The sequence below is a fragment of the Coregonus lavaretus genome (genome assembly GCF_964263955.1).
Source record: "Coregonus lavaretus genome assembly, chromosome: 21".
Classification (NCBI taxonomy): Eukaryota; Metazoa; Chordata; class Actinopteri; order Salmoniformes; family Salmonidae; genus Coregonus; species Coregonus lavaretus.
The window spans coordinates 15,345,484-15,370,701 of NC_140008.1; the positions used below are offsets into that span (position 1 = coordinate 15,345,484).

Consider the following 25,218-nt stretch of genomic DNA (forward strand, 5'->3'; position numbering starts at 1 on the left):
AAGAACCCGATGATTTGAGGTATATGACTCTGACTAGGACTAGAGCGGTGGTGGTCTGACCACATGGAGTGAATATGCACCTTGGTTGAGTAACTGTATTGCTACATACAGTACATCCAATAGGAGTTACACGCCATCTGAACTTCCTGATCCTCCGATATCATCGCCATGGTAACAATCACACGGCAAGAGATACTTGTCAGTTGCCAGGAAGAAGATTCCGTTTGCCAGCCAGCCTGCATGCCTCTCGTCTCGTAGAATAAGAAATGGCTTCTTAAGAAATGTACCAATTAAGGAGACAGCTAGACCAGCTGCACCACATGCCACATACAGACATATCCCCCAGAATACTGCAGCCTATCATATCTGTCTGGAAGAATTATCACTCTCACTGTTCAACTAGACACTAACACACTGTGAGACTGAGAATAGAGTGCTGTTTTTGTCTGTCTGTCTGTCTGTCTGTCTGTCTGTCTGTCTGTCTGTCTGTCTGTCTGTCTGTCTGTGAGTTGTGAATGGTAGTGTAGTGGCGTCTAGGTGGTGAAAGCTACGCCAGCTGTTTGTGAAACGTCGCCTCTTCTGGAGAGCAATGCACTCTGGGCTGTAATTGTGGCTTGAAACATCACAGACTCACTCAGCTGACTCCATTTGGTGAACTTTCCTCACATCGTTTTAGGATTTTCACCAGCGTTCCCGTAGAGTCTCGGAAACAAACGGTACGCTGCAGATAAACAGAGAACAAGCTGAGGTGAAACGTTCCTCACTCTCTGGCTTCGTCTCAGCTGTGTCTTGTCGCCATGGAAGACCATTATGTCACGTCTGATTAGATGAAGGAAAGAAGCAGGAGAAAAGTGAGGGGAGATCCTCAGTGGAGTGTATAGTTAGATCACCTGGGAGAGATAGCCAGGGAAATCTCTGATGTCTTCTCAGTGGGTGAATCAGCCCAGGGAATGGAAAGTAGTGGTGGCTTTTTTCTGGGTGTAGGCTGGTGCTTTTCATTGATAGTGCTGTAGGCTAGTGCTTGTTGAGCTGTTCATGTTTTCATTGATAGTGCTGTAGGCTAGTGCTTGTTGAGCTGTTCATGTTTTCATTGATAGTGCTGTAGGCTAGGGCTTGTTGAGCTGTTCATGTTTTCATTAATAGTGCTGTAGGCTAGGGCTTGTTGAGCGTTCATGTTTTCATTGATAGTGCTGTAGGCTAGTGCTTGTTGAGCTGTTCATGTTTTCATTGATAGTGTAATAGTCTATGTCTCTCCCTCATACAGCTTTCAGGATATTGGTCTTGATGTGATGGATGAACTCTAAGAGAGACATGAAGAGACAGAAGACTGATCAGTTTGGGAATTATCTATGCCTGAGGCAGTTCTCACTTTGCAGTAACTTTTCCATAGTATTTTCCCAGAGGACACCTATGTGAAGACAAAACCAGAAAATGAAACTAGACACAGAAAAAATATGTCCACGCTTCTCTGTTAGAGGCTAGTCTTGGGCATGTGGATATCACTAGCTAATACACTCTACAATACTTTCGGACAATCATCCCAGTGAATTCAGGCATCAATCGTTCCACTGGGATAGGGCAGCGGCTCTAACCTTTGAGCCTGTAGTTTGCTGGTGTTAATCCACATGTTGTCACATGATTAATCTGAATTGTGTATTGAGCTGTAGGCTGGCTATTGGTAACACTCAGATTGGACCACCAACGATTTTTCCTACCGTCACACGTGTCATTTACCTAACCAGATTAGACTAGTAGCGACACTTAAAGTCTATATTATGGCAGATAGACACACACGCACACACACATTTTATTTGAATCCACAAATCACATTACAGTCGAGAAGGATTCAAACATTTCAATGGTCATGGATATATGGACACTTATTGATACAGAAAGCACCTTATCTATACAGCAAGGCTGCCCATGACAGCTGACACAGAACAGTCGCACACACACACACACACACACACACACACACACACACACACACACACACACGGACAGCATTGAGAGGTGGCAAAGATCATCAGTTTGAGAGAGAATGAGAGTGCAATGACATGCAGGTTTAGTTGTGAACAGAACAGAAGTTGAAAGCCTTCTGCTTTCTCACCGTTCCATGGCAGGGTGAGGGGTTAGATGGGTGAGGTTGGTGGTGCTTAGGTCTCAACATCGCCTGGCTCCAACAGGCTTTGATAGCAGCCTAATTAGGTGTACGGTAGCCTCTGGTTCCACGGATACAACTAATTAGGCTCTTGTGCGAATAATTAAAATGATGTAGCATGACCGGTTTAAGCAGGATGTGTATTAAGCGAAGCAATTAGGAAATTCGTCACCTGGAAAGATCCGTTATCCATTTTTATCTTTGACGCCTCAACCAGCCCCCTTAGTGTTTGTTTAATACAAAGAGATTTTCTTTTAATTCCTCTCTGTGGGTCTCTCAAAGGAGAGACGGTCGGTCGGTGAGGAACTGTAGTGAATTTGGTTTTATCCTCAGGGGCTGCAGTTTATCAGTAATAGGAGAGCTCTGATAGGGGGTCTCACTAACCTCTGTAAGAGCTCCTCCTCTCCTCTCCTCTCCTCTCCTCTCCTCTCCTCTCCTCTCCTCTCCTCTCCTCTCCTCTCCTCTCCTCTCCTCTCCTCTCCTCTCCTCTCCTCTCCTCTCCTCTCCTCTCCTCCATCCCTCCCCCCTCCCCCTCCATTAAGCCCTGTATTAAAGATTGATATGGCACCTACAGCATGTACACAACACCCAGCACACTGTGTTAGTGAACTCCCACTAATTAGGATAGTTATAGTAAATCCTACCAACTACCAGTTCCATGGCAGATTAGTGTTCTCACCCTCGGCAGAGAGAACAATCGTTGGAGATAGACAAAGGGTTGTATTGTTGGTGATGAGGAAGTGCAGTTTGGTCCTATAGGCTCTTTCTCACTTCTTGCTGCTCCTCTGGGCTGGCTGAGTCAGTGTGTTTGTTGTGTGTGTGTGTGTGTGTGTGTGTTTCTCTCTCTCTTGAGCTATTCCTCTCTCTGTGCCATGGCTTTCCAGCAGTCCATATTTAACTTCATGACTTCATGTACCAGTTTATGCCTCTTTAGAGTAAAGTCTAGTGAGAGAGACCGAGGCAGAACTTCCAACTTCCCCTGTTAATAGGCATACAGTCTATATGACACAATTAAGGAAAGCGATGTAGTTCCTAAATGAAAGATTGATTTGCAATACTAAGACATTTCACTCCTCTCTCATCATTTAGAAATGGAACTGTTTGTATTGGCCCCACCGGAGTCTTAGAGCAATTAGGCAGTTATACAAAAACACATGAATCTACAGTAGTTATTATATCTAGCCTGGTTTAATTTATGGTTATAGAACAGCTCCAGACTTTATTAATTGGCCGTGTGAGATGAGACACAGTGAAATTACATTTGCATAGATAATTTTTAAATTGTTCAACATCCAACAGCGAGTGGGCGAGTGTAAAACACCTCATGGCGACACAAACTGTCAGTGTGAGGTTTTCTTTTTTGACAGAGTTTGCTGATGGGAAAAGCGAGAGGGGGTGGAAAAGAGAGCGGGGCGTTTTTATAGCGGGGGGCGCTTTGCAGACGGACGGTGACCATCTCGCCCCCGTGTCTCCACAGGAGCGGAGAAATTGGCTACTCAGCCAACCAGGACGACGATAACGGGCCGGGGAGTCAATTCCAGAAAGGAGTTTAATTCAAAAAATTGAATCGTCAATTTCCATTCAGGGTGCTCTCTGGAATTGTAAATGAATGAGAGTTGCGGTGGCGGGGTCTGGAAATTGAGGTTAGCCCAGTGAAATCGAACAGGGCCTGACCTTGGGTCCTCCTTCTTGCTACATGTGATAATTCCTCTCCCTGTTCCCTGTCCACACACACACACACACACACACACGCACGCACACACACACACACGCACGCACACAGTGAGTCTTGGTACAGTCTGTTTGATAGTGAGCCCTGGGGATAATGGCCCTGAGCCCCTAAGCACAGTGCAGGTAGGTGATATATGAAACACCCCCTACCTTAAAGCAGCTTCACTAATACCCCAGTCCATTTTTCAAGGATTACCCGTCTGCTACGTGCTGTCCATGCCAATGGGAATTCATGAACAGTCATTGGAGTTATATTTCTTTTCAGATTCCTCCTGGGTAACAAAGCAATCGTCTAACAGAGCGCTGTGATGTTTGGCTGGAATTTGATGAGCTGTGTTTTCACTGCCTGCTGAAGCCTCACACACTGACAGGAGAGAGTGTATGTGCTGTGTCACTGTCACTCTCTCCCTCACACCACACACACACACACACTACACACACACACTCTTACCCACACACACACACCCTACCTATCAGACGGCACAGCACAGAGTAGAAGGGAATAGCGCAGGGCGCGGCGAACCCTACGAGCCTGACTGACAGCCTGCTGATCATCTCCCCGATTTCAACCGTAATTAACCTCTGCGTCCGTCCAGCCCGTTGTTGGCGAGGCGTTTCTCTATCTCTGGAGAGATCTGCGGCCGTGAGATGAGGGGAGGGGAGGACGGTACTGTACGTCTGAACTCCAATCCAGTCCCACCAGGCCAGTCCAGACAATGCAAGATGAAGGGGGAAGGGCAGGGAGGCGGTGTCTGTGTACAGGGGCCTGTATTTTTCCCACAAACCACTGAGGATATAATATAAAAATACCCACACTTGACTGTTTCTCATACAGTAGAGGTCAGAGGTCAGAGGGACTGGAGCTGTTGTGATGTGCCCAGATTGACTGGTGACAACGAGGCTCTCTGTCTGTCTGTTCCCGAAACTCTGTCTGTGTTTTGGCGGTTCATTTAAGACGCTCAGTGACATTTAATGTGAAGTGGCGGTGGGCGGCGAGCTGAGCTTTCACTGACTCGCAAAAACATGTTGAGGAAAAGGTCATCGCCGGTCTCTGTGGGCCCAATCACCAGCTCTCAGCTCTGCAGTCAGTGAGTGGCTCACTCTGCCTCAAAGCTTTAAGAGTGTGTGTGTGTGTGTGTACAGGATGTTTGTGTTGGTGTGTGTGGGCGAGTGCCGGTGTCCATATGTGGATATGTGTTTGTGGCGAGTGCCAGTATGCATTTGTAGACGACCGCTCAGGGTCAGGTGACACACACACACACACACACACTCCTCTAACACCAAAGAGCAAACATAGCGTGAGTGAGCGAGCAGCAGCAGCCTCAACCGGGAGCCTACAACAGGCTCATTAATTCCGTCCCCCTTTTAAGACAGTGAATTGACCAAGACATTTCCCCCTCTCCATCCCTCCCTCCTTTCCTCTCACTGACTATGCTGTGTCTCCACACTCGGCTGGGCCCCAGTGGGCTCCTGTGGACCCCAAATGGGCTGTGGCTGGTGGAGGGCCCTCATTAGTGGGGAGAGAACTGGGATTAAGTGAGGCAGGCAGGGCTCTGCTCTCCTCCAATTATTATTTTTTTTTTTTAGTCATTTAGCAGACGCTCTTATCCAGAGCGACTTACAGTTAGTGAATACATATTATTTTTTATACTGGCCCCCCGTGGGAATCGAACCCACAACCCTGGCGTTGCAAACACTATGCTCTATCAACTGAGCTACATCCCTGCCGGCCATTCCCTCCCCTACCCTGGACGAATTGTGCGCCGCCCATGAGTCTCCCGGTCGCGGCCGGCTGCGACAGAGCCTGGATTCGAACCAGGATCTCTAGTGGCACAGTTAGCACTGCGATGCAGTGCCTTAGACCACTGTGCCACTCAGGAGACCACAATCCAATCCAGGGATTCCCAAAAGTTTTTGCTTCGGAACCAACCAATTGAGGTATCTTTTGAGTCGCGACCCACAATAAGGGTTGAGTGGTGAAAAAACATAGACAAACCAAAGAAAAAGTAAAAAATTATTATTAATAATACCCTCTTCAAAACATTTAAATAAATGTAGATTTGAGTATAGGTTATTTTGACCAATTTTAAGAAATGAACTGTATAATTATGACATTATTTGTAACAATGCAGGTTTTTTTCTGGATGAAAGAGGGCCTAGGTGGTGGACCTGACAGGGGATGTGGCAATGGGCTGAATTCTGCCTTGGCCCTGGCCCATTGCCACACCCCTTGTCAAAAAAAAAATGTAGGCCCTTATCTTGGCAGCAGAGAGAAAATGTTGCAGTTTTAAAGCTAATTTCCTGATCCACAGTTTGTGAACCACTGCTCTAGTCTACTCAGCAGCAGGCAGCAGGCAGCCAGGGCTCTGCTCTCCTCTAGTCTACTCAGCAGCAGGCAGCAGGCAGCAGGCAGCCAGGGCTCTGCTCTCCTCTAGTCTACTCAGCAGCAGGCAGCAGGCATCAGGCATCAGGCAGCCAGGGCTCTGCTCTCCTCTAGTCTACTCAGCAGCAGGCAGCAGGCAGCAGGCAGCAGGCAGCAGGCAGCCAGGGCTCTGCTCTCCTCTAGTCTACTCAGCAGCAAGCAGCAGGCAGCAGGCAGCAGGCAGCCAGGGCTCTGCTCTCCTCTAGTCTACTCAGCAGCAGGCAGCAGGCAGCAGGCAGCCAGGGCTCTGCTCTCCTCTAGTCTACTCAGCAGCAAGCAGCAGGCAGCCAGGGCTCTGCTCTCCTCTAGTCTACTCAGCAGCAAGCAGCATGCAGCCAGGGCTCTGCTCTCCTCTAGTCTACTCAGCAGCAGGCAGCAGGCAGCCAGGGCTCTGCTCTCCTCAAGTCTACTCAGGCTGTTCAAGGCTAGGCCATCAACGCCAGATAATGGTGTTTGTTTAGCTATTAGTCAGGCCCTGTTCAGCAGCCTCTCTCTGCTCTGCTCTGGGGTCCTCATAGGGACATACAGACAGACAGACAGCAGTGTGACGAATGAGGGATGAGAGGAGAGAATGAGACTTTATAGGATTGGATGGGAGATGTGAATGTGAATGTGGTCAGAATAGGTGTGGTGGTCATATCGAATACCCAATATGCCTCTATCCTCTGGGTAAATAAGACCTGCGTGTGTAGTAGCTCCTAGAGTCTGTATGGTTTACTGTAACTGGCCGGCGTCAGCAGCAGTAAGTGGACTCCTTGGGTGGAGATCTCCTCCAAAACGTTCAGTCTGTCAGTACACTGACACATCTGGAGGTGTGACTGACAGGTAGCAGCCCACACAAAACAGTAATTTACACCCATCACAACTCTTGAGTCTTTCTCTCTCTCATCTGTCCCTTTCTCTCTCTCCATCACAAGTCATTCATTTTTTGATTTTACCAGATAAGTTGACTGGCAACAACCTGGGGAATAGTTACAGGGAAGAGGAGGGGGGATGAATGAGCCAATTGGAAATTGGGGATGATTAGGTTGCCTTGGTGGTATGAGGGCCAAATTGGGAATTTAGCCAGGACACCAGGGTTAACACCCCTACTCTTACAATAAGTGCCATAGGATCTTAACATTTACATTTTACATTTTAGTCATTTAGCAGACGCTCTTATCCAGAGCGACTTACAGTTAGTGAATACATATTTTTTTATACTGGCCCCCCGTGGGAATTGAACCCACAACCCTGGCGTTGCAAACGCCATGCTCTATCAACTGAGCTACATCCCTGCCGGCCATTCCCTCCCCTACCCTGGACGACGCTGGGCCAATTGTGCGCCGCCCATGAGTCTCCCGGTCGCGGCCGGCTGCGACAGAGCCTGGATAAGTGATCACATAGAGTCAGGACACCCGTTTAACGTCCCATCTGAAAGACGGTACAAGCTACCTTCATGGCTTATCGGCATGCAGAAAACCTATTGCTTAATCAGGTTGTATAGACTGTGTGGCGAGTTTTGGTGTGTGTGTGTGTCTTCTGCAGAGTTCCTGGCTAGTGGAGTTGTGTGTCTGTCTTTTCTGCAATGGGCCTGAGTTTTGAGGTAGAGTCTTGGCTGAAGGTGTGTGTGTCTCTTCTGCAGTGGGCTTGGATGTTGAAGGTGTGGGTGTGTGTGTCTCTTCTGCAGTGGGCCTAGTGCTTAATCAGGTTCCCTGCACGCCAGCTGTGTCCACAGCAAACAGCCACTTTGTCCCAGTGGAGAGGACACTCATCCAGCAGGGAGGGAGGAGGCCAGAAAAACTGGGAGATTATCCCAACCTGCTGCTGCAGTGAGCGAGAGAGGATGTGTGTGTGTGTTTGCGTGTGTTTGCGTGTGCACACACACCCTTCCTCCCTTGTGTGTGTGTTTGTGCAATAGACAGAGAGTGTGTGTACTGTGTGTGAGCAAGCAGCGAGTCATTGTGTCTGCTACTCCGCTTGCCGTTTGTAGTCTACTCTCCCGCTCAAGTGTCCAGCTGGCAGACAGAAGATAGCTAGGGCCTTGGGACCAGGTACGACGCAGTAAACAGACAAACAGGCTATAATTCCTAATGAGGAAAAGTGCTGTACCTGAACGGAAAGAGAAGTGGGGGCCATATTGACCTCTGCTGCTCCCCCATACACACACACACAGACATGCACACACCCACACACACACACACACCAACACACACTAATGTGAGGCCTATGTGTGTTTTAGTGTACTCGGGTCATGATAGGTCGCAGGGTTGATGGTACTTAGGCCAGTGCAGCTGGGTCTCTGTGTGTTATAGACCAGAAGGGTTTCATCAATGGCTGCCTGCTCAATGCCCTGCCTGATCACAATGGCTGGGCTGGTTGCCTGGGCCAGTGGCTCGTTGTAGTCAGTCAAATTGAAATAAATTAACTGCCAACCCTGACGGCAGGGTAATTGTTCATATGGAAATTGGATTGCCATCGTCACACGAGCTTCCCTAAGCACTTCTGAAACAATTTCACTCAGATGGGTAGGACGGGCGGGGCTCATACACTGTCTGAAAGAGAGAGAGCTCTCCAGTCCATGCTTCATTTTAACAATGTGGCATGGCGTCTGTTTTCCTTTTTCTTCTCACTGACTGGAGCGAGAACTAGGAGCACTCAGCACCATGTAACGCACCTGACGTAGACATTAGTTTCTGCCGCCGCCGCTCCATGTGAGCCACCAAACCATTTTGTCATATTGTCTGTAACATGCTTTATCACAGGCTCGCCGAACAGCCACGCACTGAGACACACTGAGACCGACAGACACACAGGGCCAGATAGTTAATTGAGCGTTAACCCCTCTCTCACCCCCGGCTCCGGGCCCCAAGGACTGGCCACTAATTTAATGGTGCTCACTTTTATCAGCAGCGTAACACTGAGAAAGGCTTTAATATAAAGACACCACCCGTCACTGTCAGGAATGGCATCTGCTGGTCGGAGAACAAGAGAGAGAGGGTGGAGAGAGCGCTGATATGAGAAATGCTGAATATGAATGCGGGCAACCGCCTTGCCGCCATATGGGGTGATATCCTATTATGTTTGTCGGTGGGGGGGATCTGTTATTTCTTTATTTATATCTCACTGTCTGCTCTGTTTAATGAGTGGTAGGTCTGAGTGCAGCACTCGTGCTGGGTTTGAAGATGCCTAATCAGCAACAGAGTGGTCGTATGCATATCAAATAACACCCTATTCCCTATATAGTGCACTACTTTTGACCAGGGCCCATAGTGACCAGGGTCTATAGGGCTCTGGTCAAAATAAGTGCACTATATAGGGAATAAGGTGCCATTTGGGACGCATACAACGTCTGTCTGTTCAGCATAGAGATGTAATCAGCAGACACTCACTTCCTCCTCCTGCTGCATGCTGGAGTATTATCCTAGATAATAGGATGTGGAGGATCCTCTGTGCCAGAGAGGATGATGGGTAGGGTCCTCTGTCTGTGCCAGAGAGGACCTCTATGCTTCTGCTGTGGCCTGTGTCAAAGGGACACCTCGTGGTAGTCTGCACAAGTGTCTCTGGGTGGCAGGAAATAATTACTCTGTCAGCGCTGTGAGTGTGTTTGTGTTTGTGTTCAATCACGTGTGTTCATGGAATGTTCACACCGGCATTTTTCAATTATCTTGCATTTTTCTCTGCTGGGAGAGGTCTTTCCAGTGCAGATATGTCCAGATGTCAGGGAGGGTGGAGAAGAGATGGTAGGCAGCCAGAAGCATGAGAGCTATCCAGTTAACGAGCACCAGGTAGCAGGACACACCCAGTCGTTGCCCTGCTTTTCAGGCCTGTACAAGTAGCTCCTCTAGAAAAATGTCCCTTCCTCTCTCCTTTCCCTTACTGTTTCCAAAGTTTGCAGTCAAGTCAAGGCAGCCGGTAGCTAAACCATGAAGCCCTAATGAGAGATTTTTAAGTCTTTCTCTCCTGCACTGGAACACTGTTTTAATATAAAAATCAGGGCGTAGGCTTTCTCTCCAGGTGTGTCTGCTTCATTAGCTGCAGGCCAACGCAGCTCTGAGCTGAGCTACCGACTTATTATAGCAGCTTTTTCTTGATTCAGAATGGTCCAGACTATGTGGGAGAGGAGTTCCCTGCTGCCATGTCCCGTACAGAGGTGTGGAGAAATCGAAATACGACTTCAGAGAAGTAGAGAGGATCTGGGACAGCCTGGGGACAAAGGAGCTGGGTTCCACCTGTGTCACCACTCACCACCTTACGGTGGTGAGACTGACTTTTCCCCCAAAGCTCTTTGAAGCCTCCTTAACTCTGATTAAGCCCATGAAAAAAGGATGAAGAGTGATAGAGAAGAGAGGAGTGGAGACATCGTAGGAGAGAATAAGCTCCTTTAAAAAAGTTTGCAGGATTCATTTGGCAATGACCCACAGCGCAACATCTGAGGGAAATTTGTATAACAGCAGATTTTTGTTCTTATAGGGAGTGAGAACCCTTCCCTTCCCCCCTTCTCAAATCAAATCAAATCAAATCAAATCAAATTTTATTGGTCACATGTGCCGAATACAACAGGTGCAGACATTACAGTGAAATGCTTACTTACAGCCCTTAACCAACAGTGCATTTATTTTTAACAAAAAAAGTAAAAATAAAACAACAACAAAAAAAGTGTTGAGAAAAAAAAGAGCAGAAGTAAAATAAAGTGACAGTAGGGAGGCTATATATACAGGGGGGTACCGTTGCAGAGTCAATGTGCGGGGGCACCGGCTAGTTGAGGTAATATGTACATGTGGGTAGAGTTAAAGTGACTATGCATAAATACTTAACAGAGTAGCAGCAGCGTAAAAGGGATGGGGTGGGGGGGCAGTGCAAATAGTCCGGGTAGCCATGATTAGCTGTTCAGGAGTCTTATGGCTTGGGGGTAGAAGCTGTTGAGAAGTCTTTTGGACCTAGACTTGGCACTCCGGTACCGCTTGCCGTGCGGTAGCAGAGAGAACAGTCTATGACTAGGGTGGCTGGAGTCTTTGACAATTTTGAGGGCCTTCCTCTGACACCGCCTGGTATAGAGGTCCTGGATGGCAGGAAGCTTTGCCCCAGTGATGTACTGGGCCGTACGCACTACCCTCTGTAGTGCCTTGCGGTCGGAGGCCAAGCAGTTGCCATACCAGGCGGTGATGCAACCAGTCAGGATGCTCTCGATGGTGCAGCTGTAGAATTTTTTGAGGATCTGAGGACCCATGCCAAATCTTTTTAGTCTCCTGAGGGGGAATAGGCTTTGTCGTGCCCTCTTCACGACTGTCTTGGTGTGAAGAGGGAGACCTTCTCCCATTCCTGGAGACCTTCTCCCATTCCTCACTTCCCTCGTCAACTCCTCCCTGACCACTGGCTGCGTCCCCACTGACTTCAAAATGGCCCAAGTCGCTCCCCTCCTCAAGAAACCAACACTCGACACCTCTGACGTCAAAAACTACAGACCGGTATCCCTGCTTTCTTTTCTTTCCAAAACACTTGAGCATACTGTCTCTGACCAACTCTCTCGCTATCGCTGTCAGGACGATCTTCTTGACCCTAACCAGTCAGGCTACAAGACGGGTCACTCAACCGAGACTGCCCTACTCTGTCTCACGGAGGCTCTCCGCACTGCCAAAGCTGACTCGCTCCTCTGTTCTCGTCCTCCTAGATCCATCAGATCCTCCTCCGCCCTCTCAGGGCTGGGCATCTCAGGCTCTGCACACTCTTGGATTGTAACCTACCTGGCAGGCCGCTCCTACCAGGTGACGTGGAGAGGATTTGTGTCTGCACCACGTATTCTCACTACTGGTGTCCCCCAGGGCTCGGTTCTAGGCCCTCTCCTCTTCTCTCTGTACACCAAGTCACTCGGCTCCGTCATATTCTCACATAGTCTCTCCTATCATTACTATGCGGAAGACACTCAACTACTTTTCTCATTCACCCCTTCAGACACACAGGTGGCGACACGCATCTCTGCGTGCCTGGCAGATATCTCAGCTTGGATGTCGGCCCACCACCTCAAGCTCAACCTCGACAAGACGGAGCTGCTCTTCCTCCTGGGGAAGGCATGCCTGCTCCAAGACCTCTTCATCACAGTTGACATCTCCACAGTGTCCCCCTCCCAGAGTGCAAAGAACCTTGGCGTGACCCTGCAGGTTCATGCTCTATAACATCCGTAGAGTACGACCCTACCTCACACAGGAAGTGGAATTCAGGAACTTGTCATCTCCCGTCTGGACTGCAACTCGCTGTTGGCTGGTCTCGGGCATGTGCCATCAAACCCCTGCAATTTATCCAAAACGCTGCAGCCCACCTGGTGTTCAACCTTCCCAAGTTCTTCCATGTCACCCCGCTTCTCCGCACACTCCACTGGCTTCCAGCCGAAGCTTGCATCCACTACAAGACCATGGTACTTGCCTACAGAGCAGCAAGAGGAACTGCCCATCCATACCTTTAGGCTATACTCAAACCTTACACCCCAACCCGAGCACTCCATTCTGCCACCTCCGGTCTCTTGGCCCTCCCACCCCTAAGGGAGGGCAGCTCCCGCTCAGTCCAGTCCAAGCTCTTCTCTGTCCTGGCACCCCGATGGTGGAACCAGCTAGGATAGCAGAGCCTGCCCATGTTCTGAAAACATCTGAAACCATACCTCTTCAAAGAGTATTTTAAATAATCTCACAGCACCCCCACTCCTACTACCTCTTTCCCCCTTCTGATAACCAGGTGGCGAATCGCATCTCTGCATGTCTGGCAGACATATCAGTATGGATGGCAGATCACCACCTCAAGCTGAACCTTGGCAAGACGGAGCTGCTCTTCCTCCCGGGGAAGGACTGCCTGTTCCATGATCCTGCCATCATGGTTGACAACTCCGTTGTGTCCTCCTTCCAGAGTGCGAAGAGCCTTGGCGTGACCCTGGACAACACCCTGTCGTTCTCCGCTAACATCAAGGCGGTGACCCGATCCTGTAGGTTCATGCTCTACAACATTCGGAGAGTACGACCCTGCCTTACACAGGAAGCGGCACAGGTCCTAATCCAGGCACTTGTCATCTCCCGTCTGGATTACTGCAACTCGCTGTTGGCTGGGCTCCCTGCCTGTGCCATTAAACCCCTACAACTCATCCAGAATGCCGCAGCCCGTCTGGTGTTCAACCTTCCCAAGTTCTCTCACGTCACCCCGCTCCTCCGCACACTCCACTGGCTTCCAGTTGAAGCTCGCATCTGCTACAAGACCATGGTGCTTGCCTACGGAGCTGTGAGGGGAACGGCACCTCCGTACCTTCAGGCTCTGATCAGTCCCTACACCCAAACGAGGACATTGCGTTCATCCACCTCTGGCCTGCTGGCTCCCCTACCTCTGCGGATGCATAGTTCAGCCCAGTCAAAACTGTTCGCTGCTCTGGCACCCCAATGGAGGAACAAGCTCCCTCACGACGCCAGGACAGCGGAGTCACTCACCACCTTCCGGAGACATTTGAAACCCCACCTCTTTAAGGAATACCTGGGATAGGATAAAGTAATCCTTCTACCCCCCCCCCCCCCCCCCCCCCCCCCTTACCCCAAATAGAAATACAAAAATAAAATACATTGTAAAGTGGTTATCCCACTGGCTATAAGGTGAATGCACCAATTTGTAAGTCGCTCTGGATAAGAGCGTCTGCTAAATGACGTAAATGTAAATGTAAATGTTTGCCCTTACCACCCCCCCGACTTTGCTGATAGCTACTTTGAGGTAAAATGTATTTACTATGACTGTGATATGTGGTAATCCCACCTATCTATTTTAAGATGAATAAACTAACTGTAAGTCGCTCTGGATAAGAGCGTCTGCTAAATGACTAAAATGTAAAATGTAAATGAGAGATTTGCATGAATAGGCAAGAGAGTCTTTAAAATGATAGAAGTAAGTTGAGCTGAGTTTTCTGTCACCCAAGCGATCACTTCCTGACAATTCTACCAACTATTGTAGCCTACATCTCAGTTTGGGAAAGCTTACACAGTCTGTTTGATAATGCACTGTACAAAGTCAGTGGTCCTAAATCATTATACGTACGCTAGGCTAGAGAAAGCAGCCAGTGACATTTTGAAAATCCATATTTTTTGTGTGGAACATTTGAACAGGAATTTGGATAACTAGACTGACAGCGGATTATGGACTTGGTGCATGAAATATGAATAGATGGGAAATGGAATACTCTCTTCTTTATAAATATGAGTCATTATCACTATAATGTCATGGCAGGGTCACAATAATACAACCTCAGGGTCGTCTATACTCTAGACTAAACAAAGGCAGAATATCCAAACAAAAGAGCAAAACAAAAGTAACCAAAAGATTGATTAGTCTGGCTCAGTCTGGGATCTACACACTGAACACATCATGAACACATCTACACTAAATTGTTTTACAGAAAAGCCCATCAACTACCCATTATGCTACATTGGCTCATTGGCTTTAGTGAGATACCCAGAGGGGCCATTGGCATACCAGGTTTTAAGAAACCCTATAAAAGGTTCATAATTTCATGGGAGAGTAGGTAAATACTAGCCTAATAGGCTACATGAACACGTCTCTGAATAACTATGGCTGTGTTTACACAAGCAGACCAATTGTGATCTTTTTTTTCAGCTCTTTTGCCAAAAATTGTTCAAAAGATAAGAATTGGGCTGCCTGTGTAAATGCAACCTACGTTTGTAGGTGTTAAGAGACCAGAGTGACTTTCAGCCAAACACCATCCTGCTATTTTCTCGTTATTCATAATAACAAGAGTAAAGACCAACCAAACAGTCCTGGTGGGAGTAAGCACAGGGGGCGAGTTTATAACACAGTTTACATTTTAATGGAATTGTATGAGGATGAATTAAAAATGGCAAATACATTTACCTAGAGAAATGGGGCTCTGAAAGGAATGAGGTTGTGAAATGAAAAAGCTAAATAAAATCCGGGACTAGGAGAGGACGGACACTTTAATGCAAATGGGAGTAAGCGTTGAAATTAACTGGGCCTCGAGAGCAATCAGTACTCTCCCCACTTAGTGCTCTGAGGGAAGCCAGGTTAACATAATAAATCACAGATTCACAGGCAGCTAGGCACAGGCTGCCTCCCTCCCTCCCTCCTTCTCTCCATCTCTCCCTCCCTCCATCCTTCCACAGGCTTTTCAATTTGACCAGTGTAGCTATGGACTTAACTGCCTACGTGAAATGAGCAGGACCATATCTGTGTGTGTGTGTGTGTGTGTGTGTGTGTGTGTGTGTGTGTGTGTGTGTGTGCGCATGCATGCGTAGCTGTAGGTTTAGGTGTGTGTGTGCACATGTGTTTTTGTGTATGTAAAATGCTTGTGCGTGCATATGCTAGTGTAGGTGATGCATCGTGTGTGTGTGTGCTTGTGTGTGTGCATGTAGGTGCGTATTTGACAGAGGTGGACCATTGCAGATTCAGCCACCTGCAGCTCAACATTAACCACAGCAATCAGCAGCGAGGGAGGAGGATGACTTTTGCCTCCTGCTGTTTGCAAGTGTGTGGCTGTTTTTGTGTATCAAAGGATGCTGTGTGATCTTATTCCCCCACTAAACAAAGCAACCGGCTTACTGAACATATTGTATTTCCTCTTGCTAAAAAGAGCAGTGAAAGAACATGGTGAATGTTTGCCAAGATCTGTAGACAGACTGCCATTGTTCAGTTTCAAAGTTTGGCTTTGAGATGTAGTTATTGGCCTTATTCTATTCAGCCCTGGGAGTTTCTCTGTAAAGTGTATCCATCAATGCAATCAAATCTTAAAATAAAGCATCCTTGTTAAACTTGGTTACCCACATGAAACAAATACTATAGTATACTATGGTATAAATACTATAAAATCAAATCAAATGTTATTTGACACATAGTGAAGAGCTTCGAGGGCACTATGGTGTTGAACTTTGAGCTGTAGTCAATGAACAGTATTCTCACGTAGGTGTTCCTTTTGTCCAAGTGGGAAAGCACAGTGTGGAGTGCAATAGAGATAGCGTCATCTGTGGATCTGTTGGGGTGGTATGCGGATTGGAGTGGGTCCAGGGTGTCTGGAATGATGGTGTTGACGTTAGCCATGACCAGCCTTTCAAAAAATGTTGTGGCTAGAGATGTGTGTGCTATGGGGCGATAGTCATTTAGACAGGTTACCTTGGCGTTCTTGGGCACAGGGATTATGGTGGTCTGCTTGAAACATGTAGGTATTACAGACTGGGTCAGGGAGAGGTTGGAAATGTCCATGAAGACACTTGCCAGCTGGTCAGCGCATGCTCTGAGTACACTTCCTGGTAACACGTCTGGCCCTGCGGCCTTGTGAATGTTAACCTGTTTAAAGGTCTTACTCACATTGGCTACGGAGAGCGTGATCACACAGTCGTCTTGAACAGCGTGCTCTCACAAATGGTTCAGTGTTGCTTGCCTCGAAGTGAGCATAAAAGGCATTTAGCGTCCGGGTTAGTGTCCCACTCCTTCAAAGCGGCATCTCTAGCTTTCAGCTCAGTGCGGATGTTGCCTGTAATCCATGGCTTCTGGTTGGGATAAGTACGTACGGTCACTGTGGGGACGACGTCGTCGATGCTGTTATTAATGAACCCGTTGACTGATGTGGTAAACTCCTCAATGCCATCGAATGAATCCTGGAACATATTCCAGTCTGTGCTAGCAAAACAGTCCTGTATTTTAGCATCCGCTTCATCGGACCACATCCGAATTGAGCGTGTTACTGGTACCTCCTGTTTGAGTTTTTGCTTATAAGCAGGAATCAGCAGGATAGAGTTATGGTCAGATTCGCCAAATGGAGGGTGAGGGAAAGCTTTGTATGAGTTTCTGTGTGTGGAGTAAGTGTCACCTAGAGTAGATTTCTTTGCACAGGTGACATGCTGGTAGAAATAAGGTAAAACAGTTTTAAATTTTCCTGCATTAAAATCACCGGCCACGAGAAAGACGCCTCTGGATGAGTGTTTTGTTGTTGGCTAATGTACCTATATAGCTTGTTGAGTGCGGTCTTAGTGCCAGCATCGGTTTGTGGTGGTAAATAGACAGCTACGAAAAATATAGATGAAAACTCTCTTGGTAAATAGTATGGCCTACAGCTTTTCATTAGGTATTTTAACTCAGGTGAGCAGAACCTCGGGACCACCTTAATATTAGAGATCGCGCACAAGCTGTTGTTAACAAAGAGACACACGCCCCCACCCTTGAGTTTACGAGATGCTGCCATTCTATCCTGCCGATGCATAGAAAAACCAGCTAGATTTATATTAACCATGTCCTCGTTCCGCCACGACTCCGTGAAGCATAGGATATTACAGTTTTTCAGGTCCCATTGATAGAATAGTCTTGAACTGAGCTTGTCTAGTTTGTCCTCCAGTGATTGTACATTCGCCAATAGAACAGAGGGTAGAGGCGGTTTATGTACTCGTCGCTGTAGTTTCATCAGGGTGCCCCCATGTCGGCTTCTATATTGCCCTCTTTTCCTCTTCCGAGTGTTGGGGATTAGAGCCTGGTATGTCCGAGTCATTGAAGTAGAATTCTTCATCCAAATCAAGGTTAGTGATCGCTGTTCTGATGTCCAGAAGCTCTTTTTGATAATAGGAAACGATGGCGGAAACATTATGTACAAAAAAAAGTTACGATCAGCAACAACAAAAAAATCTCTCAGCGATTCACTGTAGTGTTTTTGCAGACTTTACTGTAGTATTCCCTGTAGTGTTTTTGCGGACTTTACTGTAGTATTCCCTGTAGTGTTTTTGTGTCATGATGAAACACCTCTACATAGAGAAAAAGGGAATGTCCACTCACTATTATGCTGCTCCCACATGATGTCTTAGGTGATACCATCACAACATTTCAACCAACATTGTCTTCGTCAGGTGTGCATCCCCCCTAACCCTCTCCTCTGTCTCTCCGCTCTTCTCAAGAGATGGCGAGCTGGGTCCAGGCCGCTCTTCTTTTCCTCTGTCTCCTCCTGTTATGCCTGTCTGCAGCCAGTGGCCAGCTGCAGGAGGAGGCGCTCCTGGACTTCTCCTCCATAACTCCCATCAACAACGTGGTTCAGGACCCCCAAAGCGGGCGTGTCTACTTGGGTGCCGTCAACACCATCTACCAGCTGGACGAGGCGCTGCGTGAGGAGGCCCGCACCGTGACGGGTCCCAAGGACGACGCCCGCACCTGCACCCCGCCCGTCTCCACCCCGTACTGCCAGGACACCAAGCCCAGCCCTAATGTCAACAAGCTGCTGCTGGTGCACCCATCCAACGGCTCACTGATCGTCTGCGGCTCCCGCTACCGGGGTATTTGTTCCCTCCTCAACCTGACCAACGTGGAGCAGCAACTGTACTACAGTGACTCTAAGGGGGAGAGGACTTACGTGGCTAGCATAGAGGACGGGGTAGCCGTGGTGGCCGTCATGTCTACATACGTTAATAAAGACGGCAACACCTTTAATGTGTTTCTGGTGGGGAAGGGCTATGGCAGCCTAGACAGCTCCAAACTCATCAGCACGCGCATCCTCCAGGACTACCGCGACTGGGTGGTATTCGAGAGCATCATTGAGGCATCCACCGTGCAGGCCACACCCTTTGTGCCCAAGTACCTGCACGACTTCCGCCACGCCTTCAAGGAGGAGGGCTTTGTCTACTTCCTGTTCTCCAGGACCATGGGAAGCACCGACAACAAGAACTTCACCTTCGTGTCTCGACTCTGTGAGGACGACCCTCACTACTACTCTTACACAGAGCTACAGCTCAACTGTGGCCCAGGGAACAGGTACAACAAGGTGCAGGCAGCCTATGTGGCGTCCCCAGGTAAAGAGCTGGCCCGGGGAATGACAGAGTCGGGCCAGTATGGTAAGGTCCTCGCCTGGCACAAGGTGCTGTTCATGGTGGCCAGCCCGGATGACGACGGCGCCAACTCGGCTCTGTGCATGTACCCTCTAAACGCCATCAACGAGAGGCTGGTGGACATCATCAGCGCCTGCTACAGTGACTCGGGCAAGATCGCAGCCATCCCTGCTGTGGACATCCCCTACTCCTACAAGACAGATGAGTTCTGCACCTCCCATATTAACGTAAGTAGCTCAGCCTTTATCATCCACTTCAAAGGACACGTCAGAGACAGAAGAGAGTCAGTGATTTTAAAAGAAGAATGTCCAAGAATGTTGAATCAATAATGCAAAGATATGACACCTTTGGTTTTCAGGCCCTTTGTTTCCAGTTTTTTTTTTTTTTTTGTCTGAAGGGATCCTGCAAGCTATATCTCTCATCTCCTTCCCTTGATAGATTGGTTTAAGGGATCTAGTAGTTCTCCTATCTCTTATATCGCTCTCCGTCTGCAGAAAGACACGCTGAACAACTATAAGTGTGGGGCGGACTTCCTTCCCTCTCCGCTGGCCAGTAAGCCAGAGTTTGCCCTGCAGGCGGAGGCGGTCATCATCAGGAGGGGCCTGCTGACCGCTGTGGCCATCGCTGTGGAGAATGACCACACTATTGCCTTCCTGGGGAACAGCCTGGGAGAGGTGTACAAGGTAAGGAGAGGGTGGTTGTGGGAGGTGTACAAGGTAAGGAGAGGGTGGTTATGGAAGGTGTACAAGGTAAGGAGAGGGTGGTTGTGGGAGGTGTACAAGGTAAGGGGCTAGGGGAAGTGTAGAAGGTAAGGGGCTAGGGGAAGTGTACAAGATAATGGGATAGGGGCAGTGTACAAGGTAAGGGGCTAGGAGAGGATGCTATGATAGAGGGAGTTGTTGGTAGACAGAATATGTTGTTGTTTGTGTTGTGCTCCATTGAAGGAGCCTAGTATGTGTTGAGAATGAGCCTAGCGTGTGTTGAGAATGAGCCTAGCGTGTGTTGAGATGGAGTCTAGCGTGTGTTGAGAAGGAGCCTAGCGTGTGTTGAGAAGGAGCCTAGCGTGTGTTGAGAAGGAGCCTAGCGTGTGTTGAGAAGGAGTCTAGTGTGTGTTGAGAAGGAGCCTAGCGTGTGTTGAGAAGGAGCCTAGCGTGTGTTGAGAAGGAGCCTAGCGTGTGTTCAGTGTTCTGTGTTGAGAGTTGTTTGTCTGGTTCTGCCTGGTAGGTGCATCTGACTGCCAACCCAGAGGTGTACAGCAGAGGACCAGGGGACACCACAGGGAAACGCATCAACAAAAACCTCTTCTTCGATGCCAGCCACAGCCACCTGTATATCACCACCGAGAAAAAGGTACAGACCTCCAGACAGTACTTCTGTTTGTCAGTTATTGTTTTTATTGCTGTGGAGAGAGAAAGGGAAATACCCTGTGTGTTAACCACAGCTAGAGGAAGTAATGCTGTTAGTGTTTGTGTTGTTGACTGCATGCTGCTATAGATCATCAAGTTTTTAAGTGAATTTCGACATTACAGACATTTCAGTGTTCCGATAGACCTCCAGTCCTGACATGTTTGTATCTCTAAAGTCCCACTGTAATGCTGTTTGTGTTGTGGGCTGTGTCTGTGCATTACTACTATACAGTTGAAGTCGGAGGTTTATATACACCTTAGCCAAATACATTTAAACTCAGTTTTTCACAATTCCTGACATTTAATCCTAGTAAAAATGCCCTGTCTTAGGTCAGTTAGGATCACCACTTTATTTTAAGAATGTGAAATGTCAGAATAATTGTAGAGAGAATTATTTATTTCAGCTTTTATTTCTTTCATCACATTCCCAGTGGGTCAGAAGTTTACATACACTCAATTAGTATTTGGTAGCATTGCCTTTCAATTGTTTAACTTGGGTCAAACGTTTCAGGTAGCCTTCCACAAGCTTCCCACAATAAGTTGGGTGAATTTTGGCCCATTCCTCCTGACAGAGCTGGTGTAACTGAGTCAAGTTTGTAGGCCTCCTTGCTCGCACACGCTTTTTCAGTTTACCCACAAATTGTCTATAGGATTGAGGTCAGGGCTTTGTGATGGCCACTCCAATACCTTGACTTTGTTGTCCTTAAGCCATTTTGCCACAACTTTGGAAGTATGCTTGGAGTCATTGTCCATTTGGAAGACCCATTTGCGACCAAACTTTAACTTCCTGACTGATGTCTTGAGATGTTGCTTCAATATATCCACATCATTTTCTTTCCTCATGATGCCATCTATTTTGTGAAGTGCACCCCCACAGCATGATGATGCCACCCCCGTGCTTCACGATTGGGATGGTGTTCTTCGACTTGCAAGCCTTCCCCTTTTTCCTCCTAACATAACGATGGTCATTATGGCCAAACAGGTCTATTTCTGTTTCATCAGACCAGAGGACATTTCTCCAAAAAGTACGATCTTTGTCCCCATGTGCAGTTGTAAACCGTAGTCTTGCTTTTCTATGGCGGTTTTGGAGCAGTGGCTTCTTCCTTGCTCAGTGGCCTTTCAGGTTATGTTGATATAGGACTCCAGCATCTTCACAAGTTCCTTTGCTGTTGTTCTGGGATTGATTTGCACTTTTTGCACCAAAGTACACTCATCTCTAGGAGACAGAACGCGTCTTCTTCCTGAGCAGTATGACGGTTGCGTGGTCCTATGGTGTTTATACTTGCGTACTATTGTTTGTACAGATGAACGTGGTACCTTCAGGCATTTGGAAATTGCTCCCAAGGATAAACCAAACTTGTGGAGGTCTACAATTTTTATTCTGAGGTCTTAGCTGATTTCTTTTGATTTTCCCATGATGTCAAGCAAAGAGGCACTGAGTTTGAAGGTAGGCCTTGAGATACATCCACAGGTACACCTCCAATTGATTCAAATGATGTCAATTAGCCTATCAGAAGCTTCTAAAGCCATGACATCATTTTCTGGAATTTTCCAAGCTGTTTAAAGGCACAGTCAACTTAGTGTATGTAAACTTCTGACCCACTGGAATTGTGATACAGTGAATTATAAGTGAAATAATCTGTCTGTAAACAATTGTTGGAAAAATGACTTGTGTCATGCACAAATCAGATGTCCTTACCGACTTGCCAAAACTATAGTTTGTTTAAAAGAAATTTGTGGAGTGGTTGAAAAACAAGTTTTAATGACTCCAACCTAAGTGTATGTAAACTTCCGACTGTAGATCACCAAGGTGCCAGTGCAGACGTGCCATCTGAAAACCGACTGTCAGTCCTGTGTGTCGCCAAGGGACCCCTACTGTGGCTGGTGTGTTCTGGAGGGCAGGTAAGAAAAAAAGTCGCACACTCTATATATACTCCCAATCATTTTATGGAGGGAACCAGATAAGCATATCTCTCACACCCATGCCCCTCTAAACAGAGCTAGATAGGGCCTGCCATCATCAGCAGAGTGTAGATGTGTATTGAGAGCATCCTGTCGGGCTGTATCTGGTACAGCAATTGCAACGTCCGCAACCGAGAGACTTAAAAACAGCTTCTATCTCTAGGCCATCAGACTGTTAAATAGTCACCACTAGCCGGCCTCCGCCCAGTACCCTACCCTGAACATAGTCACTGTCCTATTCAGCTACCACCCGGTTACTCATCCATGCACCTTAGAGACTGCTTCCCTATGTACATAGAGTCATTGAACACTGGTCACTTTAATAATGTTTACATACTGTTTAACCCACTTCATATTTATATACTGTATTCTAGTCATGGCTCATCCTATATAACTACTGCTGTACACACCTTTTCTATTCCTATACTGTCCATACTGTCTATACACACCATCATACATACTGTATATATACTGTATATTTATATTCCAGACTGACATTGCTCGTTCTGATATTTCTTAATTCCTTTCTTTGTATTTTTTGTATTTGTGTGTATTGTTTTGTATTGTTTTGTATTACTGCACTGTTGGAGCTAGAAACATAAGCATTTCACTGCACCTGCGATAACATCTGCAAAATATGTGTACGCGACCAATAACATTTGATCTGATTTGATTGATCTGCTCTGTTTCAAAAACCTGGGCCCTTCATAGTGTTTCTGCTTTACTTCTTAATTTCTGGCACTGAGAGAGCAGAGTATTTTTGTTAGAGCCATATAAGGAGAGCTGCGCTGTGCTATTGACTGTGTTATTTCTACAGTACAGTTATCAGTACGTGAGGTATTTTAATGACAGGAAATTACTGCTATTCAGGGTCAGCGGTCACTGTGAGACAGGAATGAATGTGTAACCAGCAGACAAACTGGACAGAGAGCAGTGGCTGATGGGTGTTGGTGTTCTGCAGGTGTACCAGGAGGTCTGATTGCCGGAGAGCGGAGGAGAAGAACGGCTGGTTGTGGAGCCCCAAGCAGCAGTGTGTGAAGATCGTGTCCTTCCACCCACCCAACCTCAGCTGCAAAAAGACCAAGCAGGTAGTGTACTGTACTGGGCCTGACACTGGCAGTAATCTCCTTCCTTGATAAGAAATAATAAGAATCAGTGACCCTCTGCTCTGAAACAATATGCACTCTATTGATCCTGCTCAGAAAACTGAAAACTGGCTTATTAAAACTGAGGAATGTGCTAGCGCTCAAAGCACCTCTGACTCTGCTCTCTTCCCCTATCTCTTTGTTTCTCTCTCATTCATTATCTCTCTCTCTCTTTCTATTTTTCTTGCTTCCTGACTCTCATTCTCTCTCTATTTCTTTCTCTTTCTCGTTCTCTCTCTTGCTCTCTCCTCTCTCTCGCTGTCTCCTCTCTCTCGATGGCTCTCCGTCGCTCTCTCCTTCTCTCTCTCTCTCTCTCTCTCTCTCTCTCTCTCTCTCTCTCTCTCTCTCTCTCTCTCTCTCTCTCGCTCTCTCTCAGGTGGAGATCAATGTGCCCTCCCTCCCCTTCATCGGGCAGGCAGACCGTCTGTGCTGTGTGTTCCCCTCCTATATGAGTGACGCCACCATGTCGTCTGGCCAGGTCACTTGTGCCCTGCCCAACCCTGTCTCCTTACCATCCACACCTGAACACCAGGGTAGGACATCACCCTCAGCCTGCACTGGCACTGTAGTAGGGCCAGGAGCTATTCCTGACTACATGACCTGACCAAGAGAAACTCTGAGCCCTAATTATAGGCTGTAGCTTCTTAGGGCCCAGAGTTGTTCCTGACTACATGACCTGACCAAGAGAAACTCTGAGCCCTAATTATAGGCTGTAGCTTCTTAAGGCCCAGAGTTGTTCCTGGTCAGGACAGGTGGTCAAGAAAAAAACTCCTGGCCCTACTCTGTTGCTTTGTTTCATTGACCTTGAAGACTGTTTTTTGTATATGTTACATTCACTGCAACCTGTAACTTCACCAATCACAATGCCACTCATTCACCCTGTTCCTCTCTGTGCCCGTAGATTTCGTGGCGGTGCCCATTAAGATCTTTGTGAACGAGTCGGTGGAGCTGGCCACCAGGGAGTTCAATTTCTACAACTGTTCAGCCACTGTGAGGAAAGCAGAGAGCACACCGTGAGTTAACTAGCTCTCCTACTGTACTGTACTCTTCTACTGTACTCTCTGGACTGTGCTCTCTGGACTTTACTCTCTGGACTGTACTCTCCTACTGTACTCTCTGGACTGTACTCTCTGGACTGTACTCTCTGGACTGTACTCTCCTACTGTACTCTCCGGACTGTACTCTCTAGACTGTACTCTCCTACTGTACTCTCTGGACTGTGCTCTCCTACTGTACTCTCCTACTGTACTCTCTGGACTGTACTCTCCTACAGTACTCTCCTACTGTACTCTCTGGACTGTACTCTCTGGACTGTTCTCTCCTACTGTACTCTCTGGACTATACTCTCCTACTGTACTCTGTACTCTCCAACTGCACTGTACTCTCCCATTGAAACACAGTAATCTCCCATACAGTACTCTCTCACTCTCTGTACTCCCCCATTGACTAGACTCACTGGGTTTTTGTGCCAACAACCTTGATGGAAATTAATAGCAGCATGTGCACAAATAAGAGAAAGGTTTCTGTGTGTAAATTCTGTGTGATGCATGACTGATACTGG

General features: G+C 47.5%; 1 protein-coding gene across 1 annotated transcript in view; it reads left to right on the plus strand.

Annotated features, from left to right (window-relative positions):
- Window positions 1–25,218, plus strand: part of LOC311149239 (plexin-B2-like) — a 209,705-nt gene that overhangs the window by 133,410 nt on the left and 51,077 nt on the right. Inside the window, exons 3-9 of the mRNA XM_084186326.1 lie at window positions 18,224–19,371; window positions 19,639–19,827; window positions 20,369–20,494; window positions 22,352–22,452; window positions 23,474–23,600; window positions 24,034–24,190; window positions 24,559–24,670. Coding sequence (XP_084042452.1) covers window positions 18,226–19,371; window positions 19,639–19,827; window positions 20,369–20,494; window positions 22,352–22,452; window positions 23,474–23,600; window positions 24,034–24,190; window positions 24,559–24,670 — 1,958 coding nt within the window. The 5' untranslated portion in view covers window positions 18,224–18,225. The remainder of the gene's footprint in view (window positions 1–18,223; window positions 19,372–19,638; window positions 19,828–20,368; window positions 20,495–22,351; window positions 22,453–23,473; window positions 23,601–24,033; window positions 24,191–24,558; window positions 24,671–25,218) is intronic.